Source organism: Canis lupus, chromosome 7 (assembly GCF_011100685.1).
Source record: "Canis lupus familiaris isolate Mischka breed German Shepherd chromosome 7, alternate assembly UU_Cfam_GSD_1.0, whole genome shotgun sequence".
Classification (NCBI taxonomy): domain Eukaryota; kingdom Metazoa; phylum Chordata; class Mammalia; order Carnivora; family Canidae; genus Canis; species Canis lupus.
In genome coordinates this window covers 73,272,556-73,289,758 of record NC_049228.1, presented here as the reverse complement: position 1 = coordinate 73,289,758, position 17,203 = coordinate 73,272,556, and the positions used below count along the sequence as shown (strand labels likewise).

The 17,203-nt window shown below is 38.9% G+C and overlaps 1 protein-coding gene across 16 annotated transcripts in view; it reads right to left on the bottom strand.

The window, feature by feature from the left end:
- Positions 1-17,203, bottom strand: part of ARHGAP28 (Rho GTPase activating protein 28) — a 237,580-nt gene that overhangs the window by 50,088 nt on the left and 170,289 nt on the right. For 14 of the 16 annotated variants that reach the window (XM_038543825.1, XM_038543820.1, XM_038543824.1 and 11 more), the window contains 2 exons: positions 13,907-13,996; positions 6,550-6,634 (listed from right to left, as the gene is read on the bottom strand). In XM_038543825.1, the coding sequence (XP_038399753.1) occupies positions 6,550-6,634; positions 13,907-13,996 (175 nt within the window). The remainder of the gene's footprint in view (positions 1-6,549; positions 6,635-13,906; positions 13,997-17,203) is intronic. The other 2 variants (XM_038543814.1, XM_038543817.1) reach the window with 1 other exon arrangement.

The following is a 17,203-nucleotide window of genomic DNA, read 5'->3' as shown; positions in this document are numbered from 1 at the left end:
AAAGGACTCAAGAGACTTCATGACTGCAGAATTTAGATCCAATCAGGCAGAAATTAAAAATCAATTGAATGGGATGCAATCCAAACTAGAAGTCCTAACGATGAGGGTTAACGAGGTGGAAGAACGAGTGAGTGACATAGAAGACAAGTTGATGGCAAAGAGGGAAACTGAGGAAAAAAGAGACAAACAATTAAAAGACCATGAAGATAGATTAAGGGAAATAAACGACAGCCTGAGGAAGAAAAACCTATGTTTAATTGGGGTTCCCGAGGGCACCGAAAGGGACAGAGGGCCAGAAAATGTATTTGAACAAATCATAGCTGAAAACTTTCCTAATCTGGGAAGGGAAACAGGCATTCAGATCCAGGAAATAGAGACATCCCCCTCTAAAATCAATAAAAACCGTTCAACACCTTGACATTTAATAGTTAAGCTTGCAAATTCCAAAGATGAAGAGAAGATCTTTAAAGCAGCAAGAGACAAGAAATCCCTGACTTTTATGGGGAGGAGTATTAGGGTAATAACAGACCTCTCCACAGAGACCTGGCAGGCCAGAAAGGGCTGGCAGGATATATTCAGGGTCCTAAATGAGAACAACGTGCAACCAAGAATACTTTATCCAGCAAGGCTCTCATTCAAAATGGAAGGAGAGATAAAGACCTTCCAAGACAGGCAGGAACTGAAAGAATATGTGACCTCCAAACCAGCTCTGCAAAAAATTTTAAGGGGGACTCTTAAAATTCCCCTTTAAGAAGTCCAGTGGAACAATCCACAAAAACAAGGACTGAATAGATATCATGATGACACTAAACTCATACCTTTCAATAGTAACTCTGAACGTGAACGGGCTTAATGACCCCATCAAAAGGCACAGGGTTTCAGACTGGATAAAAAAGCAGGACCCATCTATTTGCTGTCTACAAGAGACTCATTTTAGACAGAAGGACACCTACAGCCTGAAAATAAAAGGTTGGAGAACCATTTACCATTCAGATGGTCCTCAAAAGAAAGCAGGGGTAGCCATCCTCATATCAGATAAACTAAAATTTACCCCGAAGACTGTAGTGAGAGATGAAGAGGGACATTATATCATGCTTAAAGGATCTATCCAACAAGAGGACTTAACAATCCTCAATATATATGCCCCAAATGTGGGAGCTGCCAAATATATCGATCAATTAATAACCAAAGTTATGACATACTTAGATAATAATACACTTATACTTGGTGACTTCAATCTAGCTCTTTCTACCCTCGATAGGTCTTCTAAACACAACATCTCCAAAGAAACGAGAGCTTTAAATGATACACTGGACCAGATGGATTTCACAGATATCTACAGAACTTTACATCCAAACTCAACTGAATACACATTCTTCTCAAGTGCACATGGAACTTTCTCCAGAATAGACCACATACTGGGTCACAAATCGGGTCTGACCGATACCAAAAGATTGGGATCATCCCCTGCATATTCTCAGACAATAATGCCTTGATATTAGAACTAAATCACAACAAGAAGTTTGGAAGGACCTCAAACACGTGGAGGTTAAGGACCATCCGCTAAAAGATGGAAGGGTCAACCAGGAAATTAAGGAATAATTAAAAGATTCATGGAAACTAATGGTAATGAAGATACAACTGTTCAAAAACCTTGGGATGCAGCAAAAGCAGTCCTAAGGGGGAAATACATTGCAATACAAGGATCCATCCACAAACTGGAAAGAACTCAAATACAAAAGCTAACCTTACACATAAAGGAGCTAGAGAAAAAACAGCAAGTAGATCCTACACCCAGCAGAATAAGAGAGTTAATAAAGATTCGAGCAGAACTCAATGAAATCGAGACCAGAAGAACTGTGGAACAGATCAACAGAACCAGGAGTTGGTTCTTTGAAAGAATTAATAAGATAGAAAAACCACTAGCCAGCCTTATTAAAAAGAAGAGAGAGAAGACTCAAATTAATAAAATCATGAATGAGAAAAGAGAGATCACTACCAACACCAAGGAAATACAAACGATTTTAAAAACATATTATGAACAGCTATACGCCAATAAATTAGGCAATCTGGAAGAAATGGACGCATTCCTGGAAAGCCACAAACTACCAAAACTGGAACAGGAAGAAATAGAAAACCTGAATAGGCCAATAACCAGGGAGGAAATTGAAGCAGTCATCAAAAACCTCCCAAGACACAAAAGTCCAGGGCCAGATGGCTTCCCTGGGGAATTCTATCAAACGTTTAAAGAAGAAATCATACCTATTCTACTAAACCTGTTTGGAAAGATAAGAAGGAGATGGAGTACTTCCAAATTCATTCTATGAGGCCAGCATCACCTTAATTCCAAAACCAGATAAAGACCCCACCATACATATTGGTCTGTATATTACAGACCAATATCCCTGATGAACATAGATGCAAAAATTCTCAACAAGATACCAGCCAATAGGATCCAATAGTACATTAAGAAAATTATTCACCATGACCAAGTAGGATTTATTCCCAGGACACAAGGCTGGTTCAACACCCGTAAAACAATCAATGTGATTCATCATATCAGCAAGAGAAAAACCAAGAACCATATGATCCTCTCAATAGATGCAGAGAAAGCACTTGACAAAATACAGCATCCATTCCTGATCAAAACTCTTCAGAGTGTAGGGATAGAGGGAACATTCCTCAACATCTTTCTTTTTAAAGTTTTTTAAATTTTTATTTATTTATGATAGTCACAGAGAGAGAGAGAGAGAGAGAGAGAGAGAGAGGCAGAGACATAGGCAGAGGGAAAAGCAGGCTCCATGCACAGGAAGCCCGACATGGGATTCGATCCCGGGTCTCCAGGATCGCACCCTGGGCCAAAGGCAGGCACTAAACCGCTGCGCCACCCAGGGATCCCCATTCCTCAACATCTTTAAAGCCATCTATGAAAAGCCCACAGCAAATATAATTCTCAATGGGGAAGCACTTGGAGCCTTTCCCCTAAGATCAGGAACAAGACAGGGATGTCCACTCTCACCACTGCCATTCAACATAGTACTAGAAGTCCTAGCCTCAGCAATGAGACAACAAAAAGACATTAAAGGCATTCAAATTGGCAAAGAAGAAGTCAAACTCTCCCTCTTTACCGATGACATGATACTCTACATAGAAAACCCAAAAGCCTCCACCCCAAGATTGCTAGAACTCATACAGAAATTTGGTAGCATGGCAGGATACAAATCAATGCCCAGAAATCAATGGCATTTCTATACACTAACAATAAGACTGAAGAAAGAGAAATTAAGGAGTCAATCCCATTGACAATTGCACCAAAAAGCATAAGATACCTAGGAATAAACCTAACCAAAGAGGTAAAGGATCTAAAAACTACAGAACACTTCTGAAAGAAATTGAGGAAGACACAAAGAGATGGAAAAATATTCCATGCTCATGGATTGGCAGAATTAATATTGTGAAAATGTCAATGTTACCCAGGGCAATGTACACGTTTAATGCAATCCCTATCAAAATACCATGGACTTTCTTCAGAGAGTTAGAACAAATTATTTTAAGATTTGTGTGGAATCAGAAAAGACCCCGAATAGCCAGGGGAATTTTAAAATAGAAAACCATAGCTGGGGGCATCACAATGCCAGATTTCAGGTTGTACTACAAAGCTGTGGTCATCAAGACAGTGTGGTACTGGCACAAAAACAGACGCATAGATCAATGGAACAGAATAGAGAACCCAGAAGTGGACCCTCAACTTTATGGTCAACTAATATTCGATAAAGGAGAAAAGACTATCCACTGGAAGAAAGACAGTCTCTTCAATAAATGGTGCTGGGAAAATTGGACATCCACATGCAGAAGAATGAAATTAGACTACTCTCTTGCACCATACACAAAGATAAACTCAAAATGGATGAAAGATCTAAATGTGAGACCAGAGTCCATCAAAATCCTAGAGGAGAACACAGGCAACATCCTTTTTGAACTCGGCCACAGTAACTTCTTGCAAGATACATCCACGAAGGCAAAAGAAACAAAAGCAAAAATGAACTATTGGGACTTCATCAAGATAAGAAGCTTTTGCACAGCAAAGGATACAGTCAACAAAACTCAAAGACAACCTACAGAATGGGAGAAGATATTTGCAAATGACATATCAGATAAAGGGCTAGTTTCCAAGATCTATAAAGAACTTCTTAAACTCAACAGCAAAGAAACAAACAATCCAATCATGAAATGGGCAAAAGACATGAAGAGAAATCTCACAGAGGAAGACATAGACATGGCCAACAAACACATGAGAACATGCTCTGCATCACTTGCCATCAGGAAAATACAAATCAAAACCACAATGAGATCCCACCTCACACCAGTGAGAATGGGGAAAATTAACAAGGCAGGAAACCACAAATGTTGGAGAGGATGTGGGGAACCCTCTTACACTGTTGGTGGTAATGTGAAATGGTGCAGCCACTCTGGAAAACTGTGTGGAGGTTCCTCAAAGAGTTAAAAATAGATCTGCCCTACGACCCAGCAATTGCACTGCTGGGGATTTACCTCAAAGATACAGATACAGTGAAACGCCAGGGCACCTGCACCCCGATGTTTCTAGCAGCAATGTCCACAATAGCCAAACTGTGGTAGGAGCCTCGGTGTCCATCGAAAGATGAATGGATAAAGAAGATGTGGTTTATGTATACAATGGGATATTACTCAGCCATTAGAAATGACAAATACCCACCATTTGTTTCAACGTGGATGGAACTGGAGGGTATTATGCTGAGTGAAGTAAGTCAATCGGAGAAGCACAAACATTATATGTTCTCATTCATTTGGGGAATATAAATAATAGTGAAAGGGAATATAAGGGAAGGGAGAAGGGTGTGGGAAATATCAGAAAGGGAGACAGAACATAAAGACTCCTAACTCTGGGAAACGAACTAGGGGTGGTGGAAGGGGAGGAGGGCTGGGGGTGGGGGTTAATGGGTGATGGGCACTGGGGGGGGCACTTGACGGGATGAGCACTGGGTGTTATTCTGTAAGTTGGCAAATTGAACACCAATAAAAAATAAATTTATTATATAAAAATATTTTTGAAAAAGAAAAAAAAAGGAAAACCAAATACTAAAAAAAGAACAGCAAAAAGAAATAATAGAATACCTAATTAATCTTACATTAAACATTAAGTGGAGAAATTTGCAAATCAATAGATTTTAAAATTTTAACAGATACTAATCAAAAATACAATAAATGGATGCAATAAAAACAAGAGATGGCCAAGGGGGAGTTTTGATTTTCACTCATCATACAGAGGATTGCATTTATTTATTTTTTAAAAGATTTTATTTTATTTATTTATTCATGAGAGACACACACAGAGAGACAGAGACACAGAGGAGGGAGAAGCAGGCTCCTCGCAAGGAGCCCTATGTGGGACTTGGTCTGGGCCCAGGATGATGCCCTGAGCCCTAGGCAGATGCTCAACCGCTAAGCCACTCTGGCGTCCCAGAGGTTTGCATTTAAAGAAGAAAACCGATTGTTAAAAATACTCTACTTCTCTCTGTTTTTTTTTTTTTTTGTAAAGATTTATTTGAGAGAGAGAGAGAGAGTGTAGAAGCACATGAGTGCATTGAGTGGGGAAGGGGCATAGGGAGAGGAAGGGAGGGAAGCAGACTCCCTGCTGAATGCAGAACCCAGTGTAGGGGTTCAACCCCACAATCCCCAGATCATGACCAGAGCTGAAATCAAGTCAGATACCCAACCAACTGAGCCACCCAGGTGTTCAATAATAACTTCTGAAGGCTCTATAGACAGATTCTTCAGAGTGCAATTATTACAGTGTTCCAAACCAATAAACCACTCCAAGTAGACATTTATCTTTTAGTGGCATGATTTGAACTGAGTAACAAACATCAGAACATTTTCATCACCCCAGCTTATTTGGATTTTGAAGCTAATGCTGAAAGCATGAAGTTATGTTGTAAATGAGAAGTGGCACATACTTAGGAAAAAGCTCAGAGAATCACCAAAGTAGGGCCTTGTAAGAGCCTAGTTCCTATAAGGAGGATTTCGGGTTCCATACTGAGCCCATGTAGCACACCCAACACTCAAGTGAAAGAGGCCCAGTTAAAAGCTAACCCTGTAGCCTTGTACACACACTAAGAGCTGCTGTGGTGCTGTATACACTTGAGCATTAGCAGAGAGTTTTAGAAGTGTCCTACTTCTGGTCCATTTGCAACTATTAAGCAGATCCAGATTACTTGTGAAAAAGACCTTAAATCAAAGACACTCCCCAAGTGAGTAGTTTCTAAATGATGTGATGGCAGTGAAGGAGAAAAAGATTCTGCTTCCAATTTGGCTCAATTAATTTTGTCTGGTGCGATAGAATGGGGTGTTTGGAGCTGGCAGGGAGTGAGTGCTGGAGTGATAAAATCAAAATAGGAAAAAAAAACCCACACATTTTGCCTTAACAAAATCACTGTTAACTTTACTGAGTGCTAGAACAAACGCAAGAAGATACAGTGTAAGTTCAATATAGAAGGATGTGTCACTCACCACTCACTGCATTCTGAACTGACTGTCCAGGGTCTGGAGATCCATTGGAATGAACTGGTAGAGCTGGAATAGTCTCAAGTATAGACTGTGAAACAAGGGAAGATGAACACAAGACATTTTACCACATAAATACAGGCCACCCCACATTTCAATCTGATTTATATTCTGCAGGTTACAAAAGTTCTTTTCACACAAAGCCATTCTTGATTTCATACTGGGCCTGCACCTGATTTTCTGTTCCTGTGTTCAGTCCAAACCTGTATAGCTCACACAAGTTTCTCAATGGAGAACTTATGTCAAGGCAACTGTGTCTTCTTAGCTCTTGAGAATTTGCTGCTCATACCCCTCCTCAAACGTAAAAATTAAATGCTTGATGTCACATGGTTTGACAATTACAGTGTTATTCTTGATGTGGTGGGCACACGTGTTGGTCTTAAATCCCAGGTGATGACATAGCTAGATGGCTAATGGAAAGGACTGTGGGGCAAGACTGCTGGGATTCTAGTCCAGGTTCTTACTGTGTGACTTTGAGCAAGTCACTCGAGTTTGCTATTGTTTAATCTCCTAATCTGTAAAATGATGATGATAATAGAACATATGAAGAGGTATTATGAATTTTAAATGGCTTATCCTGTTTAAATCACAATAAGCAATATCTGATACACACTGAGCACAGTATGAGGGTTGGCTATTTTTTAAAATTAACATATTGACTCCTCCATGACAAAATACAGAGTGATCATGACTACCAAAAACTTTAAAATGTTTTCTAGTTCAGTTTCTAATTTGTTACTTTCTTTACCAAGATACTGCCAAAGCACTGTCCTCCCCTCCAATATTATAAGAAGTTGAATGTCTTTTCTTTTTTTAAAAAAAGATTTTATTTATTTGAGGGAGACAAAGATAGACAGAGATAGAGATAGAGATAGAGAGAGACAGAGACACACCATGCATGAGTGGGGGGAGGGGCAGATGGCAAAGCAGACTCCCCGCTGGTTCAAACCCAGGACCCTGGGATCATGACCTGAGCAGAAGGTAGATGCTTAACTCACTGAGCCCCCCAGGTGCCCCAGAAGTTGAGTATCTTTGTAAAGCCCCATGAAGCTAGTCAACTGCTCAAGTCTGGAGGGTATTAGTAAAAAATTGATACACAAATCCTGCCATTTCTGTCAGTATTAATGTTAATGTGGGAGTTATTATCTATGAATGTGTGATGATGAAAAACTGCTATTCAATCAGAAATCTTTTATGTACTACTCAATATAATGTCTGTTCATTTTTCCTGAGTCTGATGTTGCTTCTTTTATTCTCATATTTATTTAGTAATAACTGAACATCTGCTTCATGAAAGATCCTTTATCATATGTTACAAATTATACAAAGGAGTCTCAAATTCTGAGCCTTGTGTTCTCTTTTTCCTATTTTATTTCAAAGGATATGACACACTCCTGATTGTGTAAAAAATCAAGTAAATACATGTCAATTATTAAACACAGATTTCCAATTACTATAATTGGTAGAAGAATGAAAAGACACGAAAAGGTCTAGAGCCATACAATTCATTGTCAATCAGATTTTTGGTAGCCCTAAAAACTAAACTACAGAATAAAGATTACCTATACACTAAAATCTTTAAAATGATATGGACCACGTTTCAGTAGTCTTCTCAAGTTTAAAAAAAAAAAAAAAAGCTTTCTCGAACTTTGAAATAACTCACCTATGGGAGACAACTCTTGAAAACCTAGAGACATTTATCTACAGGATGAAACTGATGGTTTGGGATGCTTAAGCTTACTAAATGTCAATTCCGTAAGCTGTGAAGTAGAGAAGTGTCCATCTGCTGAGTTGGTTTACTTGGCCTCTAGCCAACCTACTGGACTGAAGGAGTGTACCTGCCCTTTGTAATGTAAATTATTCTGGGCCTATCTTAGAGGAGGCAGAAGTTTAAATTGTGATCCCTGCTCTTGAGCTATTATTTATAATGAGGAATATAGAGTAACATTTATGGAACAATGTTAAAAAACAATCAACCTAATGCTAAGAGCTAATTTCTACAACACAACTATATGTTTACTGGAGGGTAATGGAGAGGAAAGAGGTGCAGCCTGGAAGGGTTTCACCCAGAGGTGGATGAACCTGAGCTGGAACTCAAAGCATGGTGGAGAAGACTTACAGAAGCAGAGATGGCTGGCAAAAGCATTTAGGCCTGAAATGGAGGTATACACATTTCAGCTACATGGCATTGTGGAGAGACTGGTGTGCCAGGAGTTGAGACAAGGTATTAGAAAAATATGAGAAATATTTTGGTCAGGATGGTCAACTCAAATTATTAGAAGGCTTGGAAAGCCAGGTAGAGAAGTCGAGACACTCATAACAGTTAAAACAAAGCAGAACAAAACAAAGGAACATTTCATGTGTTAAAGCATGGATATGATGAAGGAGAAAACTACTAATAGATGGACTCTGAGTTCTGAAGTAGGTTGAGTGAAAAGGTTAGGTGCTTGGTATTAATAGTTTTAAAACATCCACTCACCCATTAAACAATGCTAGCATTGTTTAAATTTTTACTAGTTATTTTAATATACTGGAAATATTAATGCCACTCCCATTTAATTCACACTTCCTTTGCTTGTCCATAACAGATCCTACCATTTCCCTGTGTCTAAACACAAGAGGCTGGGGCTTCAACTAGTAGGGAAAGGCAATGTTTACCAGCCAATGGAGCTTGCTCTGTTGCCCAAATCATGCAGCACTGGGATTGGAGAGTAAAATATATGGGGGATGATTATTTTAAATTCCAACCTGTAGAAGGTTGGCACTACCTGCTTGAGTTCTCTCAAAACTAGATTTTGAGTGTATGACATTTTTTTTTTCACATGAAAGAAACACCATACCAAACATTTTCCACGTTCATTACTTGCAGGAAAAAGTCACTGACTCAGAAGATGCTTCTGACCTTCCTGACTAGCTGCTTCTTTTCTTCTCAAGGTTTGAATCTATGTGTTATAATTTTATGTATAAAAGCTGCTTTGAGTTAATACAGATAATAAGGTTGTCTTTCTTCCCTTTCTGTACCTGAGATCAGAACTGATAAATCTACATCTTGCCAAATTCCCCAGAGGTAAATGTTTATTTTTTAAATTGAAGTATAATTAACATACAGTGTTACATTAATTTCAGGTGGCAATATACTGATTCAACATTTCTTTTTTTTAATTTTTTATTTATTTATGATAGTCACAGAGAGAGAGAGAGAGAGAGGCAGAGACACAGGCAGAGGGAGAGGCAGGCTCCATGCACCGGGAGCCCGACGTGGGATTCGATCCCGGGTCTCCAGGATCGCGCCCTGGGCCAAAGGCAGGCGCCAAACTGCTGCGCCACCCAGGGATCCCATGATTCAACATTTCTATTTACTTTTCAGTCTTTATCCAGATAACTGTACTCCTCATCCTCTTTATCTATTTCATCCATCCTCCTACCCACCTCTCCTCTGCAATGCCACTTTGTTCTCTGTATGTAAGAATCTGTTTTTTGTCTCTTTTCATTGTGTTCATTTGTTTTGTTTCTAAAATTCCACATATGAGTAAAATCATATGTTGTTTTTCTCTGTCTTACTTCACTGAGCGTTACACATCCTATAGACCCACCCATGTTGTTGCAAATGGCAAGATCTCATTCTTTTTTATGGCTGAGTAGCATTCCACTGTATATATGTATACAACATCTTTATCCATTCATCTATAATGGACAATTGGGTAACCTCCATATATTGGCTACTGTAAATAATTTTGCAAACACGGGTGCATATACCTTTTCGAATTAGTATTTTTGTCTCCTTTGGGTAAATACTCAATATCTCAGAGATAAGTAAGTCACATTCACTGACAAATATGCATCAGCTTTGAAATAAAACCAACAATATTACAAAATATATCCACATGTGAATTTAAAGGCATTCCAATAATATTGTGGATTAAAAATGAAATCGCATGTGAAATTATAAGAGTTATAAGAAATTTAAGACAGTAAGAGCATTAAATTCCAAAAATTCATGATAAAAGATAAACTATTATTCAGAGATTAATTCTTAACCTTAAATGCAAATAAAATTTAAAATAAATGTTTATAATCCAAGAGACTAGAAAAAATTATACAAGTAGAACTAAGAATGAATGAAAAATCAATAAAAATTAAATAAATACAACAGAAAAGGTATACCTCATTAATTAAAGGTAGTGACTTCCCCAAAAATACTGCTGATATAGGCAATTATAGCTCTAATTGGGATAAAAGACATAAATATTAGAAACAAAAGAGGAAAAATAGCTACCTCACAGAAAATTTAAAAATTATACACCTAAATAAGTGTGTATATTTTTATATATGTGTGTGTACACAAACATCATATATTTAAAATGCTAAATAAAAAAAAAATAAAAAAAAATAAAATGCTAAATAAACTGAATGTTTTGCTGCAATGAATATACATTACCAAAACTCATACCATTTAGGATAGAAAGGAATATAACTACAAAACCATATTCACTGAAAAAGTAATCAAAACACTGTCTACACTGATGCCAGACCTTGGAGGTTTCATAAAAATATTACAATACAAACTTAAATATAATGGAGTTTATAGATTATATATTTACACCAAAGTTTAATATCTGGATCCAAAATACTGAAAAAAGTTTCAAAGTCTTAACATATTCATTCCAAGATTAGTATAACTCTGTAACAACAAAAAGAAATTATATATAGGCTAACCCCGCTATTAGAATCCCACTAATAGTTGTTAAAAATGCGAAAATAGTACAATATATTACATAATGTAATAAAAGAATAATATTAATAAGTAGGGTTTATTTTAGCAACAAAATTATAATTCAATATTATAAAGACTTATAAACAGAATATTATTTTTGTAAGATTTTATTTATTTATTCATGGGAGACACACAGAGAGGCAGAGAACAAGTAGAGGGAGCCTGATGCAGGACTTGATCCCAGGACCGTGGGATCAGGACCTGAGCCGAAGGCAGATGCTCAACCACTGAGCCACCTGGGAGTCCCTCTAAATTCCCTTCAGAATTTTCTAAAGAAATTGCTTAACAAAGAAAAATATACTTATTTTAATAGATGATGAACAATTACTTTATATAATTCAATCTCTAGTCCTGATAAAAACAACTACAAGACTCAGAAACCTAGAACTAATATTCTTCTTAATAATGAAACTTGGAAGAATTCATGAGGAAATCAAAAACTTATCAAATGATCCCCATTAATTATTATTTAGTGTAATAAGTGATTGTGGTCAGTCCAAAAAGACAGGGAAAAGAAATAAAATTACTATTTTAAGGACTGAGTAAAGAAAACTTTCACTATTTCAGATAATCCGCAAAAATTATAAAGTCAAATGAAAAGTTCTTAGAATTAAAAAGAATTTTCAGAAAGGAAGCCATAAAAGATAGTTTTGTGAGAAACAAAAAAAGATGATGATGAGTTTCCGTACTAAGGAAGTAGTTACAGGGAAAGAACGGAGTAGAAATATTCTCACTTTACAAGACAAAATCCACAGGTCTCCGATGAGCATGTAGAGGGATCATGTAGGCAGAATTGAGACAAATGTTTGGGGATGGTGCCCTGGGCTCATGGTACCACCAAGCTGAGACACAATACAGGATCCTGTGCAAAAGCCTTATTGCAGCAGGAGTCTCCAGTCACAGGGGCATCACAGCACAACTGCAAAAGGTCTATTTTTTTTTAAAAGATTTTATTTATTTATTCATGAGAGACACACAAAGAGAGAGAGAGGCAGAGACACAGGCAGAGGGAGAAGCAGGCTCCATGCAGGGAGCTCGACGCGAGACTCTATCCCAGGACTCCAGGATCACGCCCTGGGCCAAAGGCAGGCGCTAAACCGCTGAGCCACGCAGGGATCCCTGCAAAAGGTCTATTATAGGTAACTCCTCACTTCAGTAGCTCTCAGAGTTTGTGGATGACTTACTTTGTTTCCATCCATCAGTAAGTAGGGTGCACTCGAAATTATCTAAAACAGGGATCCCTGGGTGGCGCAGCGGTTTGGCGCCTGCCTTTGGCCCAGGGCGCGATCCTGGAGACCCGGGATCGAATCCCACATCGGGCTCCCGGTGCATGGAGCCTGCTTCTCCCTCTGCCTGTGTCTCTGTCTCTCTCTCTCTCTCTGTGACTATCATGAATAAATAAATAAAATCTTTAAAAAAAAAAAAAAAAGAAATTATCTAAAACAAAGACATGCTCCCTCATTTGCATGTCAATGCACAATCTTAAATAGGAAAGTAGCAGCTGAATTTAGAGCCTGGTAGGTCAGTCACTATGAGTAAGCCCTAGCCCATCTGTGCCATAACCTGTAGGGCTATTGATAAGTTACTCATTGACAAATGTCACATTCTTTTATGGTGTTTATGTGATCACTGTGTAACAAAGCAACCTCAAAACCAAAAATCTAAAAACACAACAGAAAAGCTCCTTCACCTGGGGCTAACAGCATTGTCTCTCTGAACAATGGGGAATCTACTGAGTGTGCTGTGCATGTGAACATCAACCATCCTTTGTCTGCAACTGGAAGACAGATAAGAAACTACTGTGCAGAGGTTCATGTGAATGGGCCTCCTCCAATTCCATGACTGATGTGCTTTTGCCAGCCATCAACTTGCCATCGAAAAACCAATATCATTGAACAGGGTCTCTCACTACTTCCAGGGCACCGTATCACCTCCTGGCAGAGCACCTGCACAGAGACACCAAGTGGGGATGTCCAGTGGTTCTGCAGAGGCGGGGATGGGGGTGAGAGAATGATAAGATTTTCTGACAAAAGAAAGGTACAAGTTCTGTTACTCAAGGCCAAGAGAGTGAATGTGTCTGAAGTGGAGGATGTCTATGAGTGAGTCCTGCCTGAGATCTAAGGCAGTAATGCTTTCAGTATCAGGATGAAGGCTTTCTAATCTATCCTGCAGAGAAAAAGGACTTCTGGGTTAAATGGCAGAATAAGGCCGGATTATTGGTGTGAACACAGCCAAGAGGACAAATAGTAACAGACTCCTCCCCAGGCTTGATATACGCAGAGAACATCCTTTGGTTTCTGACTACAGTGGTATTAATTTATGGAGTTCTTTTTGAAACTGAGATCTAGTCATTCCTCAGTTTTGAGTTTCCTACTTCCTATTAAAATGTCAGTGGGTCTCCTGGAAGCTGTGGTTTCTCTGCAATCTCAGTTCAAGTTTTTCTTATCTGTTTTGAAGAAATCGCTTCTTCCTGCCTTGAACTTTCAACTTTGCCCCAATGTGCAACTATTTGGGCATGCGATGACTTACCACAGAGCCACTCCTGGGAACTATGAAACTCCCTTCTTCATCTTGGGACCCACCTGACAGGGTGGTACTGTTGAGAGAAGCATCATCTGTCTAAATGGAAAAATAAAAGTACTCTTCTTATTCAGGTTAACACTTCTGTGTATTACACTATGTATATATGTTTAGATGTGTGTGACACTATACGAAGTTGTGACTGCCTGGGCAGGGACAAATGTATTCTGTCCTTTAGAGAACACTGCTATGAGTACCTAAATGCCAGGCCCTTTGACAGACACACTGGCCCCTGTATCAGACACTGCTATTGTCTGCCACAAACTCCTTTTTTCCTTAACAATATCTTTTTTAAAAAGATTTATTTATTTATTTATTTATTTGAGACACACAGAGAGAGGCAGACACACAGGTAGAGGCAGAAGCAGGCCCCCACGAGGTGACTGATGTGGGACTCAATCCCAGGACCCCAGGATCACACCCTGAGCCAGTGGCAGAGGCTCAACCACTAAACCACCCAGGCATCCCTCCTTAACAGTATCTTGGTTTCATTCCAGGAGTTAAACCAAAGAACTTCATTTCTAGGCATATTCAGTAACATGATAGGAATAGCATAGCAATGACCTTTAGGCTGTCACCTCTAAGTTGAAATCTTGTGTTAGTAAATGTGTCATTTTGAGTAAGTACTCCTTGGATTAGATTTTGTTCCTTACAAAATGGCTTCTTTGCAGCTAGGAGTGATCATGTGACAAGTGTGTTCAATGAGAGGTAAATGTAATTTTACCAAGAGTGCTTCCACAACAGCTAGGCTTTCCTGACCAAAAGGAATAGGTTCAGCTCATGTACATTCATGATAGCACTCCAGGTGACAGCCTAGTGTTGCCAGCTATCTTATTTGAATAAGGATGATGTCCATGGCAATGGACAACAGAGGTAGAGGATCAAGCCCACTTGGGTTTGTGCTAAGGCATCATCTAATACCTTGCCAGACTTGGACCACCAAATCTCCATGTGAAGCAAAACAACTCCAACCCTTCCATTACATATGGCCAAACACGTCTAATCTTAGTTTTGAAACACTCCCCATGATTATCTTTTGCAGTGCCCAGAATTCAGTAGCAACAGTATCAGGTTATGTTTTTCATTTATAAAGCTAGAAATAAGAGATTTTTTATTTAGTGGGCAATGGCTTCACTAAAATTTAAGACATAAATATTCTTTACTGAAGGAAGCTTATTACAAAACAGAATGTATTTGATACTTATGAAGACATACAGTATTTTTTTCTTTTAAAAAAACTGTCATTTGGGGCACTTGCGTGGCTCAGTCACCTAAGCACTATGGCTTAGTGATCTGATCTCAGGGTCGTGAGATGGAGCCCTGTGTTGGGCTCTGCATTGGGCATGGAGCCTGTCTGAGATTCTCTCTCTCCCTCTCCCTCCGTTTCCCCCTCCTACACTTCTTTCTCCTGCTCTAAAAACAAAATAAAAATCTATCACACACCTTGCTTGACTACATTTTCTACATTTCTTATAGACAATAGGCTACTTTCTTATAAAACGAACAAAGAGTCTTTTATTGAGAGAGAGAGAGAGTGAACACACACACATGAGTAGAGGGAAGGATAGTAGGAGAAGGGAAAAAAGAATCTTAAGCAGGCTTCACACCCAGCGTGGAGTTCACATCAGGGCTTGATTTCATGACCCTGAGATCATGACCTGAACTGAAATCAAGAGTAGGGACACTTAACTGACTGAGCCATCCAGGCGCCCCAAGAACCTTTTTTTTTAAGGGACAAATAAAACCTGAGAACTAGTATAAGAAATTTAAGTCAAGATAGCGGACTGAAAATTATCTACTCCCCTCCCATTTCCATCACTGAAAGTGGCAGAAAACATCTATGTTTTTAAAGGAGGACATTTTTGATAGCACTGGAAACCAGCAAAGAATTCCACAGCAGACCACCTCAGAAATTTCTAGATAAAAAAAACAAATATAATTGGTTTGGTAAAATAAAACTCTCTACCCAAGAGTAGCATAAAAGAATATTTCTAGAGAGGGAGGAGAAAAACACGTAATACGGAACTGTACAAGGAATAGAAAGGGTCCCAAGTAAATAGTTAAAAGGTTTGCAAAATAGAAGCCAAGTGGACCAGCCCCTTAAATATGTAGATAACCCCTAAATACAATGCCGGAAAATCTCCCAAAATGTAGCCCAAATAAAATGAACTAATTGCCCTGAGGGGGGGGGTTCCCACTGTGAATATACGGATCTAAGAGAGAAGGAAATCAGCAGGCCGCAACAAAAGACATGGAGGGGAGATTGAAATGAAACCAATTTTGCCTGGAAGTAATAAATTAGGTTCTTCATCCCTGTCACCGGTTTGGCATCTGGGAATAATGTTTACTATCTGCCTGCTCTGACACCTCAAAGACAAGTACACCCCACTTATAAGAACACACAATCAGTAATCTTGGCCTTTGGGAAAACTGATCTGCTCAAGTGCAGAGGAAGCATACAACAATTTACTAATCAATTAAAAATTAATAAAGTCCTGTACTATGATTCTACAGAGGACTTTAGAGACCACAGTGCTATAGTTTCACCTGACAGTGTGCTGGTACCTTCTGCCTTGTAGAACACTTTCCACCCTATCCTTCCTTGGATGGAGTATCTGGTGGGTCATCTCACCCTCCTGCTGTGACAGTATTCTCAATGGATGGCAGTACAAGAGAGGGACTGGGGAGCTGGACAGGAAAAAACACTCTGGATCCACAGTCTTGGTCAGAAGCTCTCTTTGCACTGGGGGAAAAACCTAAAACCTGAAACACAGGCTGCACACCCCCCCCCCCATCAGGAGATCTGCACTTCCCAGACCAGATGGTTCTCACTTAGGCAGACACTTCACTGTTTGCGTCACTTATTATTACACATTCTCAAAGCTGACATTTCTCTACACAAGATGTTTATATTTGAAAAATAACTGGAAAAAACTAAATATTTATATCTTAGTTGATACTGAGGGTATTGAAAAAAAATTTACATGGTAGTCTGTTATGTATGAGCTCACCCCTGAGGACCAAGCTTTAGTTGACAACATCCTTTACCCGGGATACATACTCAGAAATTAGTTTTTGTTGTTGTTGTTTCTCCCTATAGATGTTTTAAAAGATAGAATTTAGTTATTTTTTATTTACCTACTAAACTATTCCTTGCTGATTTTATGAGCTATTGGTAATGGCCTGTGGGCGGCTGAGCTATGGGTGATGGCCTGTAGGTGTCTTTTTGGCCAAAAATTTAAATTA